General features: G+C 43.1%; 1 protein-coding gene across 1 annotated transcript; it reads left to right on the top strand.

The window, feature by feature from the left end:
- On the top strand, positions 1–25738 carry LOC136448376 (uncharacterized). The gene is made up of 14 exons (XM_066447806.1): positions 1–213; positions 1373–1496; positions 2017–2115; positions 13508–13573; positions 14225–14293; positions 14792–14883; positions 17952–18043; positions 18766–18893; positions 19446–19502; positions 20732–20806; positions 22285–22404; positions 23273–23443; positions 24076–24167; positions 24370–25738. Exons 1-14 carry the CDS (start codon positions 104–106, stop codon positions 24476–24478), a joined length of 1404 nt encoding a protein of 467 aa, XP_066303903.1. The 5' UTR covers positions 1–103; the 3' UTR covers positions 24479–25738.
- The last annotated feature ends 611 nt before the right edge of the window (positions 25739–26349 follow it).

The following is a 26349-nucleotide window of genomic DNA, read 5'->3' as shown; positions in this document are numbered from 1 at the left end:
TTGGCGTCTGAAGAAAAGAAAACAATATGGCGGCTCAAGAAAACCTCAAGTTGTGAAGCCTTCCAAACTTCCGCTGGTCGTGCGATTCTGTGCCATTCCTACGATGGACGGTGTGGATATTATAAATCTAGACGGCCGTGAGGTTAGGTTGGCCAAGGTTGAAGGTTCCCAGGATGTTTTCATGACGAAACCGTTCATTCTTCAGAAGGCAAGGTGGGCGGGATTTATTTCATACTGCAACTTGCAGACGACGCAATGGGATAAATCCCTCCAAAACAGATGACTGCTTTATCAGACTTGCTCACTTTAGCTTGCCGAGCGTGCCTGATTGTCGAGGATACGTTACACTTGAAGATGTTAATTGCAACAAACAAAGTAGTCATCATATGCATAGGCCAGCAAAGGGTCAGCTATGTTTTATTTGCCCGTCATTCTTCCGATACTTGAAGTTTTTGGCAAGGAAACTTGAGTTGACGATTAACGACAGCACCCTTCCTTCCTCAGGCGATGTGGATTCACCAGCAACTTCAACTCAAGTCAATGAACATAGCATAATGTTCTGTTGTCGTTCTGCTGTATGCAAACAACTCTTTTCCCATGTCCGTATTTGGTCATCCCGTACCGTTATATCCGGTCTTTGGCATTTAAAGGCCCTCTGTGCAACATTTAGGACAAAATAGGAAAATTAGATTTTCATGTCATTTCTGTACATTGTAAGTTAAATCAACCCTGTAGCATTGGAATTTACCAAATATTCACGCGGGGAAACTTTCTTTCTTTTACTCTTTTTCGCCGCCCCTCCCCCTCCACTCCGACCTTGTTGAAAAGCGGTCATGTGGCGAACAAGCATTTCGAAGCAAAATAAAGGCCTTGACTTCACTTGACTTGGCTTTACATTGTATCATAGAAATACAGATATGTTTTTATAGTATGATAAAAACAATAAAACTGTTAAATTCAACCAAAGCCTTGTGTGCCTGACTGCCCAGTGGGGTGCATGGTGACAAGTACACCATATGAAAGTATATATAGTTTCTGTGAAACCTCATCTTTTACAAGAAGTCTTGTAGATTTGAAGGGAAAACAACCTGTTTGTTGATGCCCTAGGTACAAAATTTAAATTGGCAGCTCTGCAATTGAAGGCACGTAGCAGTATCAACCTCTCATAAGCTAACTGTCATCATCATCATCGTTCCTCCTCTTTCGAGATGCAGCAAGAGAAGTTCGTCCTCCAGAATTTCTTGTCATTCATTGCAACTGAGCTGCTAACTGTAACAATAACAATCTTACAACAATAGCCATTGTCTGCATGAATAACGGTGCTGGTTTAACAGGTGTGGTGCACGTGTGGCTTTTCTCCCATGCTGTACAGGTGGGTTGAGGACAATGAAGCCGTGGTGTGCTGTTTGTGTAACAACAAGTTTAACCAGATCAGAAGGAAACACCACTGCAGACAGTGTGGCAAGGTGCTGTGCAGCAAGTGCTGCAAGGATAAGGTATGATGTACAATTTGTTTGTTTATCAATATTTATAAAGGTAGTTGTTTGGTTACATTAAAGGCACCCAGAGTATTTTATGAGGCTTGAAACTCGAATTAGAAAACTCCAATTTCTAGTCATTCCTACACGTAGTAAGTTTCAATAACACATACCATTACGTATACATATCAACATTAAAGGAGCAAAGATGCGATGTCGTTGTGTGGGGAGAATTGATAGAAAATCCAAGTGCTAAATACTGATCCTGACTGTCCATCACAATTAGTGGTTCGACCAATGAGAGAGTGACTGCATGTCCGTCAAATACTTGCATTTTTACGTTTTTAATTTGCATTTCAACTCGGTCTCACTGTTCATTGTACTTGCTGAAAAGAGCTAGGGGAATTTCCCGGTGCAATGAACCTGTAAATACTGTTACATAGTGTCTGTCTAGATCTTCTCTGTCACGACCAGTGGAAGAGTAGCTCTTTATTGAGCCAAACTGGTTTGAGATCACTTTTGACTATTTTCGCCACAGGTGCCGATGCCCCAGCTCCAGTTAGACGACCCAGAGCGTGTGTGTGAGGACTGCAAACCTGTCACAGAACTGGTCACAATGTCACGGTCTCCTCTCATGGTCAGTTTCTCAGCTGTGTACAAATGCATGTTGTTTTACTGAAACTCTGCACAGATACCATTGATTAAATGTGTTTGTTTGTTTGTTTGTAAATGCATTCCCGGTAATCGGGCCCTCATGACGTAACACACCGGGTTTGTACTGAACAGTACAGGCTGCATAGTGAACATCGGGAAGGACCCCTATTTTTTCAATGAGTGTGTTGGGTTCTTCCACATGCTTGAAGTGTGGCTCTCCTCAAACACGGGACCTCCATTTAACATCCTATCTAAGGGACGTCCCTTACCGCAGTTACCTCACTGGAGCATGTCAGAGGATTGGAATTCTAGGGTCTGGGCCAAATACCCTACCATTACACCATGCCAATGCCAATATTTGAATGTTCAAACTAATATCTTCTGCTTTGAATTCTTAGACATTTTATATAGAAAGAGAAATGATAATTCAGCTAGCTGTATGATTTCTTGATGTATTATCTGATGCCAATTGCCTTGTTTTGTTTTGTTTTGTTTTGTTTCGAATTCGAGACATCAAAGTCCAACTTAGGGCTCCCATACAAACTACTTACTCTCACCTCTCAAATAAACGTACCGGTACGTTTATTTTTTTTCGCCTCAAAATCCGCCCGTTACATTCTTATTTTAGACGGTACGTTTATTATTTTTTGAAAAATTGGGGCTTTGGGATCCCTCTAAAATCGAAAGTTTAGGTTTTTCTGCCCATGTTTCCCCGGTATTTTTGCTATTTTTCGGCCTAGCGGTGTTGATTTCCCCGCCGCTATGACCCGGCATTTGTGACATCCTTACGGCACTCATGAAAATAAAACTAGAACCTTGTTAACCTCCCAAAACCCACTCATTACAAAAAAAGTGGGACACTTCGTCTTCCACTGCTTCCAAAAAAGAAGTCAAACCCAAAAAGCGTAGATTGTATTCCGTAGTAGTTTTTAGAATAGCCATGTGTTCTACTAGTCAACATTGTTAACTCTCACTATCTGTACAGTATACCCTTGCTATGTATTGTTTCATGTTGCAATTAGCCTTCGGGCAAGAACTTGCAAATAAAATTATATAACATAACATATCGGTCGATCTCGCTATGATGTTACAAAGTTAACATTGCTATTGGGCGAAAATAAGACGCCACACTGACATTTCAAAATACAATTTTCATATAAATACACAGTCTCTGTTTACGTTATTTACGTCGTAAACCAAAGCATGCTGATCAAAAACGTGTCGCCGTAGTTGAGTGCACAGGAAAGAATTCGATGACCACTATTTCTATCGGCAGCGCGGCGGAAGAATGATTCGTTGACAGAAGACATATTACACGTAAAAACAGCAATTATAACTTTACTTCCCTTGTGATATGTGTTTTGAGGCCGCAAAATCCCAGAAAGGCAGAAATTTGTTGGTAAACAACAGCATGTTTCGCCATCGAAACATGGCGCCGGCACCACCAGGCGTGGTGACAGTAAAACTAGCATCATATTGCATAGTGCGTATAACGATCTTTAAAATGATACCGTAAACACGTGGAAAATATTATATTTGGGGGCAACAATGGACACAGAATTCCATCTATATTTTAGGAGGCTTGACATTTTAGAATAAGCGTAAGATTTTCCAAATTTAGCGGTAAAATGTGGTTTCTATTGTCAACATGTAATCTGTAACTTCTTAGTATGTGCGGTCTGAGACGTTGAGCTACTTTTACAGTCGGGCTCTGTTCAGTATCATGGGCCCAACCGCGGGAACTCGAAATCCGAGCGCCTCACAAAAACTTTGTTCTCGACGCTATGGAGCAAAAGTTTATGGACATTGCCTTTTTTTTTGGTGTTCATATTTGTTTTTTGGGGGGTAATGTCTTTAGAAAATATGATTAGGTACAATTAGTTGTCTGATGATTTTGATTATATGTCAGTAATAATAAATCATAATGATATCCATGTATAACAATTAACCTTGATCAATTGCTTCAAGTTCCAAGTAGAAAATACATGGATCATGTATACATTTTCACTTGTTGAATTTGAAAGCACCGTTGGCCCCCGGTTAGCGGGAAACCTATGCCCAATTTTTGAAAATTATTATTATAGTTTGCGAAGTGGCGAGGGAGATCATCATGATTTGAACAATTCACAGCTATGTACAGTTTTTATGTTCAATATTTTTATACTTAATAGGTATGGTCCTCACACATACTCTCATCTCCCAAATAAACATACCCCCCGGAATAAACATACCCCCCGGACAAATTTTCAAAATCTAATAAACGTACCCCCCGGAATAAACATACCCCCCGGAAAATTAACCAAATTTACAGATAAACTGTGTCCGAGGGAAAGAAGATGATAAGGTAGCTGTAGGCTCTCTTTATTCATTTATGCCTGTCTGAGGACCATACCAGTAAAGTGTATATATATATTGAACAGACTAACTGCACACATCTTGTTCATCTTCTTGCTTGCCACTTCAAAAAAAATATAGTAGTGTAAGGATCCAATCATGGTAGTCAAAGACGATAGGAGACGAATGTGACGGGAAGAAGGTCTATAATCAGGAACACAACATAGAACAAAGAATCTCTCTCTTCTTGGGTCGTACCACTCTCCGCCCGGGGGGTGGCGGCTTCAACTATTCGAACTTTACACTCTTCCCCCCTATCTAAAATAAAATTCTCCTGAATTTCAAACAAGTTATGTGTATCTTTAACATCCTGTATCTTTGTTTTAAACATAACCATCGTTAATAACAGCTAACGACTTCTTTTTCTTTGGCATGACTACTATGCGTGGCCAACATAATTCCGTGACAAACAGTTCTAACTGTATTCTAGCAGGTATAGAATTTGACATGGAATGTTCTGGTATCTAACACAGGTTGCTTCGTGAACTCAAGTCCCAGTGTTGTAAGTCCTAGCATCTGGCCGACGAGAATACCTCTGACATAGTCCAGGTTAAGCGGCGGCCTTTAGTCCATAACACAGTCAGCGAACCTTGATGGTCTGGTTACTCGGCGGCCATGCCGTGTGGTGTGCTGATTAGTGTCTCCTACAGAAGTCGCCTGTTGAGGAGCTTGGTCCTCAAAGCTGTCGCACGCCAGTTGTGACGTCGGCGCGTCGCCGGTGGGCACCGGCTGACGATCCCGATGCTGTGCCACGGTTGGCAGTGTGTAGCAAGGCTTCAGTCTGTTATAATGCACTATTTTCCTGCGGTTGCTTCGAGCGTCCTTGATCCTGTATGTAACCCCCGGTTCTCCATCGGAGTGTAGTCGTTCCATGACTACAAATGGACCTTTCCAACGGGGTTTGAGTTTTCGGCGTAGCGCCGTAGGATCGTTGACCCACACCTTGTCGCCTGTCTTGTATGGCCTGTGGGACGTAGTGGAGTCGTATGCAGCTTTCTGGCGACTGCTTGCTCGTTGCATGTTTTGTCTTGCGTGAGCGAAGGCTGTGCGAAGACTGCTTGTCAGAGTTTTGACGTACGACCTTGCCGTGGTTGTGGGCGGCGCTCCCGGTGGGGTTGTGCCAAATATCACATCAGCGGGAAGGTTAGCCTCCCTTCCATGGGCGAGGAGGAAGGGCGTGTAGCCGGTGGAGGTGTGCACAGATGTGTTATATGCCAGTAGAACATGAGAGAGATGGTCGTCCCAGTCGTCGCCCATAGGCGATACATACTTCGAGAGCATTGCTTTCAACGTTCGATTGAAGCGCTCCACTAGTCCATCCCCTTGGGGATGGTAGGGCGTTGTGCGGCTTTTGGCGATACCCAGTGCAGCGTACAGTTCTTTCATTAAATCTGCCTCGAACTGACGACCTTGGTCGGAGTGCAGAGAGGACGGGACACCATGTTCTCTGATGTAGTGGGTAAAGAGGACTTGAGCCACTGTAGGGGCATCTTGGCGCGGAATAGCATAGGCGTTAGCATATTTAGTGAAGAAGTCCTGTAACACTAGGCAGTACCGATTTCCCTTTTTTGATTTCGGAAGTTCGGTCAAGTCCATGGCCACCTTCTTGAACGGGCCATCGGCCCGAATGGGTTTCAGAGGTGCTCGAGCTGAGGGTGTCGGTGCTGTCCTTGTGGCACAATGTTGGCAGGCGCGACACCACCTCTTGACGTCTTGGTTCATGCCCGGCCAGTAGAAGCGTATATATACCCTTCTCAGTGTTTTTGTGATTCCCAAGTGTCCCGAGCAAGAGCCATTGTGTAGTTCTTGCAGAATGGCGGGCCTTAGGCTTGCAGGTGCCACCCGTTGATAGATCACGTGGCAATTTGCGTTGGGTTTCCACCGTCGGTACAGGACACCGCGTTTGACCACGAGTGAATGGTACTGGTCCCACAAGGCTTTCAGAGATCGGCCTCGTCGACTGATGGTGTGCCATGGGGGCCTGCCCTGGCGTTGTCTCTTCCATTGTATGATTTCTGAAATATCCTGATCCGCCTCTTGTGCCTGTTGTACCTTATGAGGTAACGAGTGTCCGTCGGGGGAATCCGTCGGCGGGGGCAGCAGTTGGCCATCCGGCGGATCGTCAAGTGGCACTGTTGGCTGTTCGGCCGAAGGATCGTGGGGTAGGGTCGGTGGTTGGTCGACAGCGGCCACTGACGCTGGCAGGCGCGATGGAGCATCGGCACGGGGTAACAAGTGTTCATCTGGGGGATCAGTTGGCGGGGGCGGCAGTTGACCATCAGGAGGGTTGTCAAGTGGCGCTGTTGGCTGTTCAGCTGTAGGATCTTGGGGTACGGTCAGTGGTTGGTCGACAGTAGCCACTGACGCGGGCAGGCGCGAGAGAGCATCGGCGTTGCTGTTGGCTTTTCCCGCACGGTAGGTAAGGTCGAACTCGTATGTAGACAGTTCCACGGCCCATCTAGAACGCCGTCCTGTTGGATCGTGCGTAGTGAGCTTGTTGGACCACCCGAGTAAGGGCTTGTGGTCAGTCATGACAGTAAAGCGCCGTCCCGCGAGGTAGGTGCGGAAGTGACGGATGCTCCACACGACGGCCCACATCTCCCGGTCGAACGTAGCCCATCGCCTCCCTTGTGCAGTGAGCGTACAACTGGCGTATGCGACCACTTGTTCGCCATGGTCGGAGGTCTGGGATAGCACTGCTCCAACTGCGGAATCCGACGCATCAGTGTGTAGCGTAAATGGTCGGCTGAAATCTGGGTATGCCAAGATCGGTGGAGACGTCAACGCTTCTCGTAGGGTCTCGAAGGCTGCCTGACAATCTGGAGACCAGGAAAAGGATGAGCCCTTTCTTGTCAAGACGTGCAGAGGCTCGGCAATCTTGGCGAAGTGGCGTACGAATTTCCGATAGTAGGACGCCAGCCCTAAGAAGGATCTTACGTGAGCGATTGAGGTAGGGGTAGGCCAATTGCGGACTTTGTCTGTGTTGGTTGGATCGGGTTGGACGCCATGTCGGGAAACCACGTGGCCAAGGAAGTGGACTTTTGGCTGCGCAAACTTGCACTTCTCGGCGTTGAGTTTCAAGTTGGCAGAGCGGAATCGGGAAAGAACTTCCTCCAGGACCGTGAGATGATCCTCGAATGTGCGTGAAAAGAGGATAATGTCATCAAGGTAGGCTAGACATGACCTCCAGTCTAATCCCGCCAGGAGGAGTTCCATTAACCGCTGAAATGTCGACGGCGCATTCGTGAGGCCGAACGCCATGACTGTGAATTGGTACAGGCCACGGCCAGTGGTGAAGGCCGTCTTCTCACGATCGTCCGGATGGACGGGGACCTGCCAGTACCCGGCCGTCATGTCCAATGTTGTGAAGTATGCTGAGCCCGACAGGGCATCGATGGTGTCGTCCGTCCGGGGTAGGGGATGAGCATCCTTGACAGTTGCGTGGTTCAATTTTCGATAGTCGACACAGAAGCGATGGGTGCCATTTTTCTTTCGGACCAGGACTACGGGTGCGGCCCATGGGCTCTGACTGGGCTCTACCACACCCGCATCCAGCATCTCTGCGACTTGGCGTTGTACCTCGGCCTGGCGGTGGATGGGCATTCTGTGTGGTCGTTGTTTAATTGGCCGGTCATCATGGGTAAGTATGCGGTGTTGAGCGAGGGACGTGCGACCTCTGTCCCCTGGATGACGACTGAAAACGTCAGAATAACGCTGGAGGAGGTCAGAGAGTTGGCACGCCTCATCCGGGGAAAGGTGGGTGGTGTCGACACTGGGAGGAGTGGCGCTGGCCAAAGGATCTTGTTCGGCGATGTCATCATCGTCTAATGGCAGGAAGGATCCCAGTGGCATGGCTGCTTTCAGCGTGACAGGTTCATCTGATGTGTTGGTCACCTCACAAACGGTTTCAGAGTTGTTGACTGTGGCGACCGTTCTGGCAATGGCGAACCCTTTGTCGGTGTAGGGGCGTGGCTCCAATAAACCAGCGTAGTCATTAGGGATGGGGCGTGTCGCCATTCCGGGTGTAAGGCGGACCGGTATCGCCATGACGGAATGCGGGGGCACTAAGGTGGTGCGACATACAGCGGCATGGCAAACTGTGGGAAGCAGCTGAGATGACGTTAGGAGTGGTAGGGGTTGTCCTCCGATAGTCAGTGTACCCCTGCCAGCATCAAGGATGACCTGTTGGGAAACGCAGAAGTCCCAACCGAGGAGGGCAGGTTGATCTGCATCACGGACGACATGGACGGGATGGGTTGCTTCACGGTCGCCCAGGTGGATGTGTAGGTCAATAACCCCAATAGTGTCCAACACTTGACCGGTGACTGACCGTGCCGGAGTAAATTGCTTCATCAGGGGACGACACCGCAGATGGGGGATGGAGTTATACAATTGTTCGCTAATGAGGGAAATGGCTGATCCTGTGTCAATAAGTGTGTTCGTGGCTGACCCCTCCAAGATGGCGGAAATGTGGGATGTGGGCGGGAATCGGTGGGAGGGGTGCTGTGACGGGGCCTGCGGTTGGTCTACTGATGCCCGGCCCGCGGCATCAGAGGAAGGTCGTTTCCCTGGTCAGCAAAACGGACTGATCTGGAAGGTGAGCGGGAGTGGTTGCGGTCTGAAGACGGCTGGCGGTATGGAGAGCGAGACCGCGAGTCAGTGGAGTGATGGTACGGGGAGTTGGGGCGGTCTGAAGACGACTGGTGGTATGGAGAGCGAGACCGCGAGCCAGTGGAGTGACGGTACGGGGAGTTGTGGCGGACATTGTCCGATGGGTGAGATGGGGAACGGGCACGAGTGTCGGTAGTTCCGCGGTATGGTGAACGCGAACGGCTGTTGGCGAAGGAACCGTTACGGTACGGTGAGCGGGAACGATCGGCAGGCGGTTGGCGGAAAGGTGAGGTGGAACCGGAGCGGGCTTCGTAGTAGGGCCTGGGTGCTGGGGACAGATGCTGGCTTCGGAACAGGTTGGTGAGGATAGAGACCTGCTCGGTCAGGTTGGCCACGGCTGTGTGCAAATCGTCTCGCTGGACGGCATTCACCGGTTGCTCTAGAGTTTCCCGCGGGGCAGAGGCGGCCACTGCTTGCTCGTAGAGGGTGGCAATCTCTGCAGCCTCTTCGATGGTGGCAGGGTTTCGCTCCATCACTCGGAGGCGCGTGGCAGCATCAATGCCTTGTGTAAAGTATTGGAGGGCAACCCCCTTGATGGCTGGCTCGTTGTAGCGTTTTGACGCGTTTTGATGCGTTGTAGCGTATGCACGCCGGACCAGTTCTTCTAGTTCTGCTGCGAATACGATGAATGACTCACCAGGTTGGCGTTTCCGTTGCGCTAGGGATTGTTGGAAACTGAAGGTAAACCTGTCTTGCGAAAAGGCATGTGACAGCATCCCGAGGAGGTTGGTGTAATCGCGGCGGATGTCCTGCTGGAGGCTCTGGAAGTATGTTAATGCAGGCCCATCCAGGAAGGTGGGGAGGATACGTGCTCGTACGTCAGGGGTGTACTGATGGGTGTCTGCGTAAACCTCAAATTTGCCAAGCCAGACATGGAAGTCTTCCTCCCCCTTGCCAAGGAAGTGCGCTGGTAGGTGCGTTTTGAGGTGTAGTGGGGTAGCTGGAACCGGCCCGGAACCTGTCTGTGGTGCGGGTGGTGGCGGTTGTTTCCATGTAGCACCTGACGACATACCGGGTGGTGGTAGCTGGTATGTAGCACCTGCGGACGTACCGGGTGGTGGTGATGGTTGTTTCCATGTAGCACCTGACGACATACCGGGTGGTGGTAGCTGGTATGTAACACCTGCGGACGTACCGGGTGGTGGTGGTGGTTTGACTGTGGCACCTGGAGCTGTACCGGGTGTTGGAAGTCGGTGTGTAGCACCTACCAAAGTACCGGGTGGTGGTGGTTGGTATGTAGCACCTGCCGAAGTACCAGGTGGTGGTGGTTGGTATGTAGTACCTGCCAAAGTACCGGGTGGTGGTGGTTGGTAGAATGTGGCACTTGGAGATGTACTAGGTGGTGGTAGTAGGTATGTAGTATCTGAAGACCTATCAGGTGGTGGTGGTTGTTTGACTGTAGCACCTGAAGGCGTAGGAGCGGTTAAAGCTGGTCCGGGGAACCGCTGTATGAGACCCGCCTGAGTAGGCGAAGCCACTAGAGGTGTACGTGAGTTTGTCGATAACATCGGGTTATAATGAGGAAACGAAACTTCAGAGTCAATGAAAAATTCCCCCGGATTGTTAGTCGATGTCATACGACGAGATAGCCCAAGCTACGGACGAACGGGAATGTGGCAGTAGCCTACCTTCTGCTGGGAGGCGTACAGGTTTCAGAACAGAACACACGTGGTCCGGGGGGGAGGGGGGCATCGGCCGGACGGAGCTGCGGGAAGCGATTTTTCCGGCAGGGACGAGTAAGATTAGTGGTGCATCGACGGAGGAGGTTCGAACACCGCTGCCATCAGTGTAAGGATCCAATCATGGTAGTCAAAGACGATAGGAGACGAATGTGACGGGAAGAAGGTCTATAATCAGGAACACAACATAGAACAAAGAATCTCTCTCTTCTTGGGTCGTACCACTCTCCGCCCGGGGGGTGGCGGCTTCAACTATTCGAACTTTACAGTAGTGATGTTGAAAAATTGGGCATAGGATCTCCGCTATGAACCCTAACCGGAGGCCAACGGTGCTTTCAAATTCAACAAGTGAAAATATACATGATACATGCATTTTCTACTTGGAACTTGAAGCAAGTGATCAAGGAAAATTGTTGTATATACTGACATAAAATCAAAACACGACAAGTAGTCGCCAAACTGCACAGTTCACTTGGATGGGCAGCTGACTTTCAAAGTCTACTCTTTGTTTTTAAACAAATTTATCAACATTTAGAACATGAACATAAGATTTCAATATCCTGAATATATGGTCATCACAGGTAGGTTATTACTTATTTGTAAAAGCCATAGAGAAAAGGAAGAACTATGACATGTATATGATGTAACTTTTTATCTTTCCCTACTTTCCTTTTATCTTATATGCATTGCATATAGAAATATAGATTTGTAAACTTTACGATTTGTAAACATTACATGCCACAAATTATTGTGTTGTGTCAAGGACATTATCATATTATATCAAGGACAATATTATATAATGTTCTGGTTTTTGTTGTTGCAATCCAAATGATTTAGAATCCACAAATCACCCTTGTATGTAGCAAAAAAACATTAATTTTGAGAAACTAAATTGTAAACAAATTTGTGAGAAACCTCAGGCCTTTTCCAATGTTGCCACAAAGCACAAGGTTCTCATGTTACACATGAAAAGTTGAGCTAGACACAGCGGCGCCGCAGACAGAAAGGGGCGGGCCTAACAGAAAGTTTCACCCATATTCCTGGAAAGCTCTGGTATTCTTTCTGTAGAGGGGTGATCTTTTCTAAAGTATTTTTAAGTGATAATAACGGTGACTAGATTGCAATTCAATTTTATATATAGACTTTGATATTAAAATTCTCTTTGTAAAAATGCAAAACACATTTCTGACCAAGGGAAAGGAGTTTTATTTGTACATAAAAAAGAGTTGTTTCCCCTTCTTCGAAATGAGCTCTTCCATGACAAAGCGTTCCCACGCCAGAGTCACTGACGTCCAATGCGTTACTCACTTTACTAATACTGTGGCGATTCTCCAAGCGCTTAATTTCCATATTTGTGGTAGGATTGAAATGTTTTGATATATATTGAAAGTAATTACACAGTTTTTTGATGCAAAGACACTGTTTTTTTGTGGTGTTGTTTTTATATTTTCATTTTGGGAAGGACTGTATCTCACGTGAGTAGAGCAATTTACATGCGTTAAACGTAACTTGAAATACTGCGCCGCTGGCATGTATATTTTTTTCTGATCAGCGTGCTTTAGTTTACGATGTAAACAGAGACTGTCCAAGTTGTTTATACAAAAAGAATTGCAATTCAAAACGTCAGTGTGGCGTCTTATTTTCTCCCAATAACAACGTTGACTTTGTAGTGTCATAGAGATCTGCCGATACGTTACGAGTTACGCCGGGATTTCACAAAGGTCGGGTCATAGCGGCAGGGAAATCAACGCCGCTTGGCCGAAAAATAGCGAATTATGAGCAAAAATGCCAGGAAATATGGGCAGGAAAACCCAAACTTTCAATTTCAATGGGATCCCTGGTTAGCAAAACTCTGATTTTCAAAAAAATAATAAACGTTCTGTCCAAAATAAGAACGTACTGGGTGGATTTTGAGGCTGAAAAAAATAAACGTACCGGTACGTTTATTTGGGAGATGAGAGTAATTGAATAGATATAACCTACCTGCTTATTATCTTATTTCCCTTGGACAGTTGTATGGACACAGTTTTACCTTGACTGTCAATTTTGAAATTTTCCTGGGGGTACTTTTATTTCAGGGGGTACTTATATCAGATTTTGAAGATTTGTCCGGGGGGTACTTCTATTCCAGGGGGTACTTCTATTTGAGAGGTGAGAGTAAAGGTATAATAAGCTTATTACTCATAAAGTTTGTAAGGAGGGGAGTATGGGAGCCCTATAGTAGTTAACTAACTAGGATGGCACCCAGGTTAAGTCCAACTGCCTTTAACAACTGAATTTTTCCAAATGAATGTTTATTTTGTACACATTTGGCTAGAATCTGTGTTTAACACGTTATCATCATATTGCTGGCTGTATTGTAAACATATGATCTGGTGTCCCCTGAACCTGAAAAGGCTCATCTCTGTAATGTGCTGATTTGGTGAATCAACCTTCAACACTATTAGCTACCTGGAACACTGCTTTGAAAGTCCTTAGATCCTCAGATAATTGTTTGTCTGTTGTATAATGATTAACAGAGTCAGTGTCTCCTGACTACACACTGTAGACAAGCAGGGCAAAGACACTATTTATTTTGTTGAAGGGTCACCCAAAATGTTTATTTGTGTTCATTGTCAACCACCTGTGCAGAAGTTCCAGCTTCAGGCTGCCCAAGGTATCGCAGAGGCTGTCAAGAACCCTGACAGGGTAGGCAAGGTGGGAAGTTTGCCACTATGCATCTTTTGCTTGTTTGTACGTATTTGTTTTCTCGTATTGTATTCCCAGTAAACCGCCTCATGGCTTAGCACACCAGGTTTGAACTGAAGAGTACAAGCTGTATATCCGCACAGATTTATTTGATTCCCTCTCACCGTGAAGGACCCCTACTCTTTTCGATAAATGTGGTGGGTTCTTTTACGTGCTGGAGGTGTGGCTCTTCTCAAACACGGGACCTCCATTTAATGTCCTATCCGAGGGACGCCCCTAAGTAACCGAAGCTCAAGGGTACTCATTTACACCTTAGTGAAGTGAGGAAATTTGTTTAAAGTGCCTTTCCCATGGTCACAACGTCAACAGGGGATGTGAGGATTAGAACCCAGCACCTCTGGGTTTTTGGCCAAACATCCTGCCATATCACCGTCATTTTCTGTTCCTATGGAATTACTGGGAAGTATACATGTGCTATGTGTTTGTGCATGTTACTTGGTCTGTGAGGTGATATCATACATTACTAATGAAAGCAATATAAGAGTTAGTCAAAACTAAGCAGATTTGCTGCTATGGTTGTGGCTGTGGGAGTAGTTTATTCTTTCACTAGGGGTGTGAAAGGTATGCAGTTTAACATTATCAACTGTTTCCACCTTTCAGGTCATAGAGTTAGGCGGACTGCAGACAGTTGTGTTTCTGACCTGTGTGTCAGAAAGTGATGAAGTTAGGGTAAGTGAAACCTGGTCCTTATCATTATTCATGCTTGGGCCAGAGAAGAAAGTATTGTGTTTCCAGTAATCCGACCGACCCTAGCTTTGTATAATGAATGTAAAAATATGTAGCAAACATTCTACTTCTTTGTTCAGTTTATCAACTTACTTGTGCTTGTACAGTGTGTATCAGATTCTGTATAATTACAACTGTTACATGAAAAATGTCCACACTGAGTGCATGATGCATTTCAGCTTTATATTGCTATAATGTATTAAATTTTGTGTTTGTTCACTTCCGCCAAAATTTTTTTGATAAAAGAGAATCTCTACCTACCAACCATAATTTTTTTCAGGACTGAAACTGTAAACACAACATTTTTTTCATAGGCCCTGCAAAGTCCACTCAAAAAAGTTTTAGAGGTAAAGTTAATTTCTAAATACCTTTGACTATACTCTAAGTTCTTGTTGTGACATGTTATAGTTTTGTGAGTCTGTTTCATTTTGACTCATATAGGCCCAGTTGGCCTCAGCGCTACACACCATGTCTCGGTACCCAACAGTCCACATGGCGCTGGCAGCCACCGGGGCAGTCAAAGCCATCTGCAGGTATATATCAGACCTGGTCTTTTCTGATGTAACCTCAAAATAGATTTTTTCTGGCCTGGGACAATATTTGATACCCAGTATAGTTTGGCAACTCTGGCTGTATGTAATGTCTGCCAAAGAAATAGATAGATAATGAAAAATGACTGATTTATTGAGAAAATCACACTAAAATCACATTGAAATACCATACCATACCATAGCAGCCACAAAAAGACTGAATTAAAGAATGACTAACAATTGAAATAAAGAAGTTTGTTTTAAAATCTTTCTTGAACTTATGCCATACCTTTGTGAAAACTAAACCGTTCCGAACAGCCGAACGCCGTCTGTGACAGTCGTCCACTGAAATTCAATGCGTCCTGAATTATGACTGCAGACCGACTTGGACGGGTTGTAAAACCCTCGATGACACGTCTTGGATGGTCTGAACGGCCTGGAAACGGCTGGACGCGTCTAGATTGGCTCATTTGACGGCGTCGTTGACGGTCCAAGAAAGCGTCCCAGACGTCTTGGACAGCGTCAGAGCGGGCCCCCCGCTGGGTTGCAGACGCCGCCCGGGGACGCTAGGGACGGGCGCCGAACGACGCTAGGGACGGGCGCAAACAGCGTTTCTGACGCGGTCAGGTGCCCATCCAGGCTGCTGTGCGCATGCTTGTTCCGTTTTGAGACGCCGTTTCTGACGGCGTCCGGTCATGGTTATTATTTTTATGGCCGCTTGGGGCGACAAAATATGCAGCCAGACTGGCCTAAAAGACCACCCAAGGCCGCCATGACCTCATGCTGGAAGCTAAATTGAACGAATTTCTTCTCAAAGTGTATCTATATAACGTTACTCCGCGGTTAAGAAAACTTTAAATTGTTTAACACAGCAGCGTAGCTTTGTAAGACTACAATGATGAAATTCAATCCTGGCCCGGCGGCCTTATGGACATGATAGATTGCGTGCGCGGCGTTTTGATTGACGTGACGGGCGCACACATTGTCATCACGGGTGGGTGAAAATTTGAAAAACATCTTGAAGTTCTCTATTGTCTCATGAATGTGCGTTCTTAAGGCATAATGTGCGTTCAGAATGTGCGTTCTGACGGTTCCAGCGGCCAGGGGAGGTCGTTTCAGCCACCCCGGCGTCAAACTAACAAACGGGTAGGACAGCCTGGACGCGCGCGACGTGTCCGCCGCCGTTTCTGACAGGACAGACGCACTGGGACGGGCTCAGACGCATAAAGATGTGCGTAGACGGCGTCCAAACATTTTCAGACGGTTCCTTTTTCACAGAGGTAGTCATGTCAGTGATAGATATCAGATACATGAAGAAAAAAATAAGCTATTGGTTTTGTATTTTGCTGCCAGCTAGTTTGTTATTGTGTGATTTTTCTTATTATCAGTCACAAGTAGACGATCAAATTTGAACTTGAAAAAAAGTCTTGATAAAGAAAAATTGCAATAGCCTTGACTGTATTTCATTCCTGCTGCCTCTGCTAAAACATTAGCGCCTAGCTAGGTTTGTTTTGGTTTCCATAATTTTTCTGTCGCTTTTACTTTCTCAATCTGTATCATGCATGACTAGCAAACAAATCTCAAAAGAAAAGGTATCTTTTCTTTGTATTTTTGCGTTTCGGCGCATGCGCGCCGGAACGCATTGTCCTGGCTTTTACCTTCAAGCAAGGACCAGGGAAGCTTGGTTCAACACTGTGTCGCACACAATAAGACCTTATATGGCAATACGTTCTCAAATCCTTGTATAGCCGTTGCCTTATATGGCAAGAGAGCACGAAAAGGCAGGCACGCTAGATTTGCATGTGACACAGGACGGCGACCGCATGTAACTGCTACAACTGTTCGGAAATATCATTGCATTGTGGTTTCGGACTTTGATATCCTGAAAAATGACCATATTACATCTATTCCACAAGATTGCAGAAGAAAAAAAATGATTTCGTCAAGAAAACGAGCAAAAATCGGCATAAATGATACCATATAGTGAGGTTATAGCATTACGTCCAAAGTAAGTAAGTACGTACCGCAGCTTGGCCGATCTGGCAACGCGAAGCACTTCGGACCCAGAAGATCCGGGTTCGTGTCCGTGCATGAATTTTTTTTTTCTTTTTAGATATTGAATATCAAAAATATATATTGATATTATATTAATCTATCAATATCATATTTATGAATATCATTTTTTTCATTAATAAATAAAGAAATATTTTATATTTGTTATTTTTAAATATTCATTTAATATATACAAGGCCTTTGTCTTATGAACAGGACTTCATAGATTCCAAACCCGGCATTCGAATTTTTCTGTTCATTGTAATGGAAAATACCGTGCAGCGGCTCCTATGCGCGGTAAGATGATTCTTGCAAAACACTCTCCACTAAACTTCTATCCCCGATGTAAACAGAGGCTCTTGATGTTGTTTGCAAAACAGCGATTCTTTGTTACAGTAGCAAATGCTCCATTGTTCAGTATCGACTTCATTCAGACAACACGGACGTGGAAAGTGGCGCCGCTCGGCACAAAACTATGGGAATTTTCATGAATTTTAGCAAAATTACCCAGGAAAATAAGGAAGAAATGTTGTAAATGCGGAAACCAGAATAATACGGATGAGGTAGCTGTTGATTTGTTTGACATTTGGTAGTCATTTTAGATAGAACCTTAGCTGTTATGAACTTCTATTTCACTTAATTACCATAGTGCTGATGATTCAATGGTGCTTTTTCAAATTTTATGTTTTATTGCGTGCCATGTACATAATTACATTGATAGCTTTTATAATGAGCCTATTATACATTTTACAAATAAGCACAAGTTGTAGGCCAAGACCAGCTTTTTCAAAAGCACTTAAGTTAAGTGACGTAACTTCAAAATTGCTTTCCCCAATCTGCCTTTCTCTATTAAAACAGTACTCATTTCCCAAAATGACAATTTTTCTTATAGACTGAACAGCCCTTGAGTGACTTCCTCTGGCAGATTTTACTTCAAGTAAAGGGAAAAGACAATTCACACTTATAAACGTAGCCGAAACGCCAGCTTTTTTTAAAAGCTCTTGTTTCTTTGCTTCCAGCATCTTGTCAGAGGAGACAGTAGAACAGACACTTGTAGAAGCCATTAGTGCTCTCATGATCTTCTGTAAGTCTCCTGAGCTCAGGACTCTTGGTAAGGAATATATCTAGGCCTCGGGTCACTTATCAACTATAGGTTCCATATTAAGTTGTTTTGTTTTCTTAAACATGACTGTTTTAACCTTCTCTTTACTGTATAACCAATACAAATTTGGTTCCAAGACCTAAGCACTGAGGCCAAAATATTGCTCCTTTTTTGTTTTTGGTTGCCTCCTTGGCTTTATATTGTTCACAACATTGATTTTAATGCTTATTGCTAGCAATTGTAGAGAAATGAGTTAATCCAGAGTACATAGTGCCAGGATTGTCTTATCTCTAAGTTAAACTAAGTGCATATTGTACACATCCATCTGAGACCTACATGTAAGAGAATAGTATTAAAAACAATTATTGATACTTACGTTGGAATGCTTTGAATTTTGACACAGTAGATATGGAAACAGATGCTTCAAACAATCTTTGGGTAATGGAGTTTTTCTTTTACACAGTCATCCAGTAATGTCTCTCACCTGCTTACGTTCCGATGTCTATCGGACACCTTCCTTAGAGCTTCTGATTGGTGTAGAATGTACTGCTTCTCACCGCAATAGAAGAAGGTGGCGCTTTTGAGGCGAGAACACTATCCCAAACGTGGCTAAGTTAACTTTGTAAACGTAAGCAGGTGAGAGACATTACTGCTTGTGTAAGGAAAACTCCAATATCCTATGTTCTATCAACCTGATGAAATTATTTTTGAATCTTTTTTTTTCTCTCCAGCCATGTCATCAGGGGCCCTGAAGCCTGTACTGGGACTGTGTAACATGCAGAAAACAATAGCATTGTTGGCTGTCATGACTCTGAACCTGATGTTAGAACACCACGAAAACCATGCAGCTGCCATTGAGGTAGTGTTCTCAACCACTTGTCTCTTTGATAATAGTCATTTGTCACTGTATCAAACATGTATACATTCTCTGTGTAAATACGTAAAGGAACACAGACAATGAGATAACTGGTTTAGGTTACATTTTCAGTCATGTAAGTATTGAAAACATTTTCTTAGCTCACAACTTTTGCGTTCATTTTCTGTTGATCATGTCAGTGTTGGTAAAAACTTTAAGGTAGCTCCATAACCTTTTTGAGGGGCAGTGAGTTGTTATCCACTGTGTCTAGGGCAAGGTACATGTATTTCCACCGCCTTTTACCTCCCCCAACCAAAGTCTATTGAGTGAAGTGAGGGAAATTGTGTAGTGCCTTTTCCAAGGACAAAACATCGGTGGTATGTCAGGGGATTCAAACCCAGAACCTCATACCGTTATGCCAACATGACGCCACTTACATGAATGTAGTGTTGGTAACGCATTGCAATAGAAGTTAGAAGGTAGAGAGTATTTAGTGATAAATAGAATAGACTGTATATTTCTTACAGCAGTTCTACTTTACTTTGTTTCCCTCAGAATGACAAGAAGGCCCTTCCTAGTCTGCTGAAGTTGACAACATCAGAGGATGAGCAGGTTAGGTTCTTTTATTGTCTTTTCCCAGGGAAAATCCACAAGACATAGGTTTTCTTTAAAGTGCATGAGACGCCAAAATACAACATTTTCTTATTATCTGAAATAGTAGTAGCATTATTCAAGGAATAGAAATGTTTAAAACAAATACACACCCTTCTGATGTTATCTAACATTGAGCCATCAGAAACCAGACTTCGATGGATCCAGCTCTTTATTCTTATCTGATCTTCTCACCAGGTGATTACATTAATCAGTGAATACCCAGTCATGACGTCACAATGAACACGGCAGCCGGTTCGGAACCTTACACAACAGCTTGTGGAAAGCATTATTTGATGAGCAAACAGTGCTTGATTATCGTGATAACATTCAATTAAAAGACATAAAAATATCTATTTTGTTTGCTTGTAAAAATAACGTTCTTTCCGAGCTGTAGTGCAAAGTTCCAAATCGACTGCCATGTTCATTGTGACGTCATGACTGGGCAAGTCACTGATTAATGTAATTACCTGGTGGAAAGAATCAAAAGCTGGAGGTATGATGTTTTGATGGTTTGATGTTCAATAACATCCAAAGTGTGAATATTTTGTGAAAATTTGTATGTTATTGAACAATAGTATTATGGTTTATGTAATTTCATGAAATTCTTGAACTTGATGTCATTGGTGTCTTATGCCCTTTAAGCAGTAAAATGTAGTTTGAACAGTTTTTAACAATTGAGAATAGATTAAATTGCTCCCAAGAATTTGTTCACTGGAAGTGTTGCGAACCTGTACACCGGACTGGAATTGGACTTGTAAAAATGTTTTACAACGCTCAGAGCAAAAAAATCTAAATGTTGAGATCAGTTCCGGCCTTCTCTTGCTTGTATTCGCCTTTTTGTTCAAAATAATCTAAAACCTTCCATAGATGTGAAATTAGCACTGGAAAAAGACGAAAACATTGTAGCTGTTTTTGTGTTTGTTGCTGACTTTTTGTGTTTACTACTGACAGTATACAATTTTGCATGTTTATCTATGAAGTTGCATGGAAAACTTATGCCAACCAGCAATTTTGCATGTAAAGGAAATGAAGTATCTCTAGCACACGTATGCCAATTGGGTTCAGGTCCAGACTTGTAAGTCCAGACTTGAACCTGTCAACCTCTGGGCCTGAATCCGGACCTGAACTTGATCATGAGTTTAGGTAGGCAGCACTATTCACTGGTGTTGCTGGTGCTTCTGTTTCAGATGCAGGAAGTTGCTCTGAAGACCCTTAATCAACTGGCATTGGGAACAGACTGGCACAGACACAGAATAATCCAGGTTTGAAATATCCCTTTTATGTAAGTGATACAAATACATTATGTAGCCATCGACCCAGACAAGAATATGGTCCTTCACACATTCAAGTGTGCTTGTGCAGCATGATGCGATGGTCAAGGTCAAAGTTTAAGATCCCAGGCATAAATAAAAAGAATTGACAGAAGTGCCATTAGACCTGTGAGATGGCTAATTGTTTCTTTTTGATTGACAGTTCTTTCTTCATGTTTGGATGTTCAGGGTGCAAAATACCTGGTTGCACGTTGCACAGTGCAACAAGATTTCGGTTGGTGCAAGTTAATTCCAAACCCAGGTAGCGCAGTGTGCAACCTTATATTTTGAGCCAAAGATCTCAATTGGAGCCATGGAAGCTCACAAAAACACAGTGTCACTCTCATAAAATTCTGTAAATCTTCAATTGAAATAAAGAAATCAACACTTTTTCGTTTTAAACCATCCAAAACCCTTCATAGATCGTGGAATTTGAGCTGAAAAAGACGAAAACACACTGCCCTCGGCTAAACAAGATGTTGTTAGGTCAATGGGAACACAATACTATCTAATTTATATTTTGAAACATTAGTAGTATTATACGCTACATACGAGCTTAATTTGAAGAAATCGGTGAATGTTGCTGGAGCAACCTGAAATTTGGATGTGCAACCTAGCATTTGCCCTAGGTTGCAACATGGGCAACCTGGCTCAAAAAAGTATTTTGCACCCTGATGTTGCACTTGCAACACTGCCCCCTACTGATTGTCCTTAACAGTGCATTGTGATGAGCTAAGGCCTAAGTTTAAGATCCCTGGCATATATAGAAAGAATCGATAGAAGAATTCTTCACAGGGACATTAGACCTGTGAGATGTCTTATTGATTCATTTTGATTGACAGTCATTTCTACATGTTCTGGATATTGCAATTGCAGCACTGCCCCCTACTGATTGTCCTTAACAGTGCATTGTGATGAGCTAAGGCCTAAGTTTAAGATCCCTGGCATATATAGAAAGAATCGATAGAAGAATTCTTCACAGGGACATTAGACCTGTGAGATGTCTTATTGATTCATTATGATTGACAGTCATTTCTACATGTTCTGGATATTGCAATTGCAGCACTGCCCCCTACTGATTGTCCATAACAGTGCATTGTGATGAGCTAAGGCCTAAGTTTAAGATCCCTGGCATATATAGAAAGAATCGATAGAAGAATTCTTCACAGGGACATTAGACCTGTGAGATGTCTTATTGATTCATTTTGATTGACAGTCATTTCTACATGTTCTGGATATTGCAATTGCAGCACTGCCCCCTACTGACAATGCATGCATGATTATTGGTGCAGACTATTCCATCTTTATTATATTGCTTTTTTTAAACATATGAATATATTAGACTGATTTGTGTGATGTCATGGTAGAGATGTGCTGTTTCCTTTCAAGTTTCTTCAAAATCTGTGGCCTTGGCACGATTCCTCCTTCAGGAATCCTTCACGTCTGGGAACATCTTGCCCAAGGTCCTGAGCAGCCAGCCTAAGAACCTTCAGGTCATCAGCAACGCTGCCTGTCTGGTGGCCAACTTGGCAACAAACGCCGAGGACCAGGTAGGGGGGCCACTGTGGAATAACTGAAGCTAGACTAGACAGTCTAGAGTATGTATTTCAGTGTACAGCTTTCTGTTGCATTTTGCCTTCGAGTTGCCAGGTTGGAAGTTACATATATGAACAATTGAACATTTCTAATGCATCTAGTAAAATAAACTGCATTTAGTATTTCAGTTTATATCATCCCTTGGTCATGATGGCATTTGATACGGGTGTACTGGACCAGTCCGTATCTTATGGTATCCCATGGGCTTTTACTTGAATCACACAGACGAGTGTATTCCGCATCACCCTTATAAGCTTGGTCTAGGCCTTCTTGCGGGCTCAGCTGTTGGGCAATTGAACGCACAATTAGCTGGTACCTTGGGTGATATATATGGAATACACTACTATGTGTAATATTCTAATATAACATCAAGAAGCTTATCGTAATATAGTAGTGAAAGTATAGTAGACATTTGTTGGTGTTGTAAGACTGAATGGCACAAATACTTATTGTTTATTTTCACGCTTTGAATGTCTGAGTTCTTCAAAGCAGGATACTTTTAAGTATTTAATGTCATGCACAAATGTTTATGTAATGGGCAAAGTGTGTAATTATGTCGCCATGTGTTTTCTAATGAGAGAAGAGTCTACTAGGACTTAATGTAACAGAAGTACTTTTATAAGTGTTTACTAGATGTTAATGTTATCGTTTTTAACATTAATATTATTCTTTTCTCTCATATTCAGTGCACCATGTATAGCCCTATGTATTTATTCCCGTAGGGATTGATATGCAATAAAGATTGTTATATTATCATTATGTATTCTTTATTTCTATTGTAATATATAGAGATTTTAATGGTGTATTTTGAATGTGTTTCAGATATCCCTGCACCAGTGCGTAGACTGTCTGTGCCGCATGCTTCAGACACATGCGGAGCACACGGAGGTTCTGACTCATGTTAGCCGAGGCATCGCCAACTTTGCCATGTTCCACCACAACACTGACAAGCTGGTGTCCAACCTACAGGATATCATCTCTGTAGCACTCAGGGTGGGCTATGCATACTATAGAATGGCCTAGCAAAAATATGTTGTGTTCCCTGTTATTGTCTTGAAATAGGTATGGTTGGTAGGGATTTTCTTCTTTTTTTCTTTTTTTTTTCTTTTTTTTTCATTTCCGCTGAAGTTATCCAACAAATACAGTCTAGCAATGTAAAGCTGACACTGGCATTTTCAACATCATGATATTCGTGAGTGAGTGAGTGAGCGAGTGAGTGAGTGAGTGAGTGAGTGAGTGAGTGAGTGAGTGAGTGAGTGAGTGAGTGAGTGAGTGAGTGAGTGAGTGAGTGAGTGAGTGAGTGAGAGATGTCGGACTGAAAATTCTATGTCCCTTGCCAGCAGTTAACCAGAAAAAGGCTAAAGGTAGACAGATTTTGCCATGGTCGGTCGGGTAACTGGAAACACAACATTTTTTTCCTACGCTTAAAGACCACATTTTTGCGACTGGGAAAGAATCTAGTATATATATATATTGGAAAATTAAGTTCTTTATAGACTACTTTATTTCCTTATACATGTAACCACAACCATGTTTCGGTAGCACATGGACTACCGAAACATTGGCAGTTGTCATCTGGTTGTGCATAAGGAACTTAAATGTGCATGTTTGACTGTTCCTTCCAGTCTGCCATTGTAGCAGTGCAGTACCAGGGTCTGAGAGCCATCTTCTACCTGCTGTCCACATCACCTGACCAGACCATCACTGCACTCATGAGGTACCTCCTGACTTTTTACTTACTTTCAGTCCTTTAAGGGAGACATTTACTGCACATAAAAAAATACAATTTGAAATACAGAAAACAGTTTTACAGAGACAGCATTATCAGTGAATTCTAATGTTTTAAATCATACTGATTTGAAACTGCTTGCCTGTTTGTTTGTTTGTTTGTTTGTTTCTGATATTGTTGTTCTGTGCAGGGAGGGGGCAGCAGATGTTCTGAGAGGTGTTTCCACCATACCAGGGATCATGGGCGCCATGCAGGCAGCTATCACTAAAAATGCACCCCAGAGAGTCAAACCGTGGTAGTGATGGTCAGGCACTTTCACAGACTGGCTCAGATTGAATGAATGAATGCTCTCCTGAAAGGAGCAATAAAGAAAAAAATGAATGAATGATTGTGTGGTCAATAATTTGGCTTTACTATTTAAAACAGTGTTGTTCTGTGTAAAGAGGAAATTTCTCTTTGATTAATTGCATGTTCCACACACTTGTCTTGATTTTATGCTAAATGGTCCCTTTTATACCAGTTGGTCACAACAAGTAGCAGCTTCAGGCAGTGTAATAACAGAATCAGTAAGAAAGCAGAACAATTGATTGCATGGAGTGTGTCTCTACATGATGATGTATGTGAAATACATGTGTCAAATATGTCATATCTGAATATACAATCTGGCAATACTGTTCATGGCCTCTCCAGATACCTCATATTCAATGCCATTATGTGAAATTTAAAAAAAAATGAAACTTGTAACAGCTACTGCCAATTTCAGAACTTTACAGTCACATTTAAGCATTGATGGACTGATGTATAATCATGTATATTACTATTAAAGTGGATAATAATGTAATGTAGTGTTAATCATGTACATTATTCATTTTGATTGTATCATGCAACTGATGAATTTTTCAAATTAAAAGTATACATGTATTACTACATGTTCTGTAGATTGTAATAAGATGTATTTTAGAAAGATATGTATGTGTTGAATCAAGAAAAACTGATTGTTGATACAGACCCCAAAAATATTGTTTTTGAATAAAGGAATATTGTTTTTGAATAAGGTGATGTTGATTCGATTATGGATGATATCCACACACGCATCACTTTTCATTCGTTTCCAGAAAAAATATAATTGCCATAATTGTTAATTGTAAAAAATTGTTAATTGTAAGAAGCAGCTGCAAAATAAGCAAAGACATGCTGTAAAGTGCAAGATCAGAAAAGGATAGTACTTATGTCCTAGAATGCCAACGTCAATTCTAAAATCAAAGAACAAGTTTTGAAAGAATAGAAAGAAGAATCTATATTTCGGTATACCATACTCTGTGTGTTTAGTTTACTTCAATTTCAACCTTCCTGACCAGCTAGATTTCATATAAGTGGAGGCAATTTTTGCCAACCTTTTTTTTCGCATGCTCGCATCAGTTTTGGGGTACCCAGAGGATGTCATCCATATAATTATAATCAAGTCAACATGGCCTTACTATGAAAAACAGATTTGAGGGAAGTGGTACCTCTTTCCTCTCCAATAAACAGCAGATATGTTTCCGTGGTACTGAAGTGAACTTTCCTGTTTTGATATCTTCTGTTCTGGTCATGCTATGGCATTGACATTTTCTGCTGCAGTAACATATCGAGCAGCTACGGGACTCAAAATGCAATCATTTCGAGGCCTCATGACCTACCCACAGACCACGTATCAAGACAATCCACCCAGGCCTTCTCGAGTCATGGTGTTCACGCACCCGAAATCATAGCCTTCTTGGGAAGGTAATTATAATCATTATATATTTAGAAAGGTTATTCTGATTGGCTCAATGTACCAGTTTGCTACACACGCAAGTCCGTGTACCTCATTGATTCAGTTAATTTTGCAGTAATGTTTTAGCGCTCTCTATTTGTTAGTTCGCTATCAAACTGCAGCATTAAAAACTTCATTAACCGCACTGTGGACACACCAAGCAGGTTTCGTAAAGCCTTCTTCCGTAAACCAGCGCAAACTGTCATTGGATATTTCTAATGTCTCTAATGTTAAATTTAGCATTGCCTCTGGTCACGTCTATGATGCTGGAGCATTTATTTTCGTAGTTGCTTGAGGTCACTCTTAAATATTTATGTAAAATCGTATTGGATATATAACTGTTGCGTCGTTCTTTTCTTATCCGCTTGGTGACGT

This window comes from Branchiostoma lanceolatum, chromosome 14, assembly GCF_035083965.1.
Source record: "Branchiostoma lanceolatum isolate klBraLanc5 chromosome 14, klBraLanc5.hap2, whole genome shotgun sequence".
Classification (NCBI taxonomy): Eukaryota; Metazoa; Chordata; class Leptocardii; order Amphioxiformes; family Branchiostomatidae; genus Branchiostoma; species Branchiostoma lanceolatum.
The sequence above is the reverse complement of the archived record's forward strand: the minus strand, read 5'-3'. Positions and strand labels throughout refer to the sequence as shown.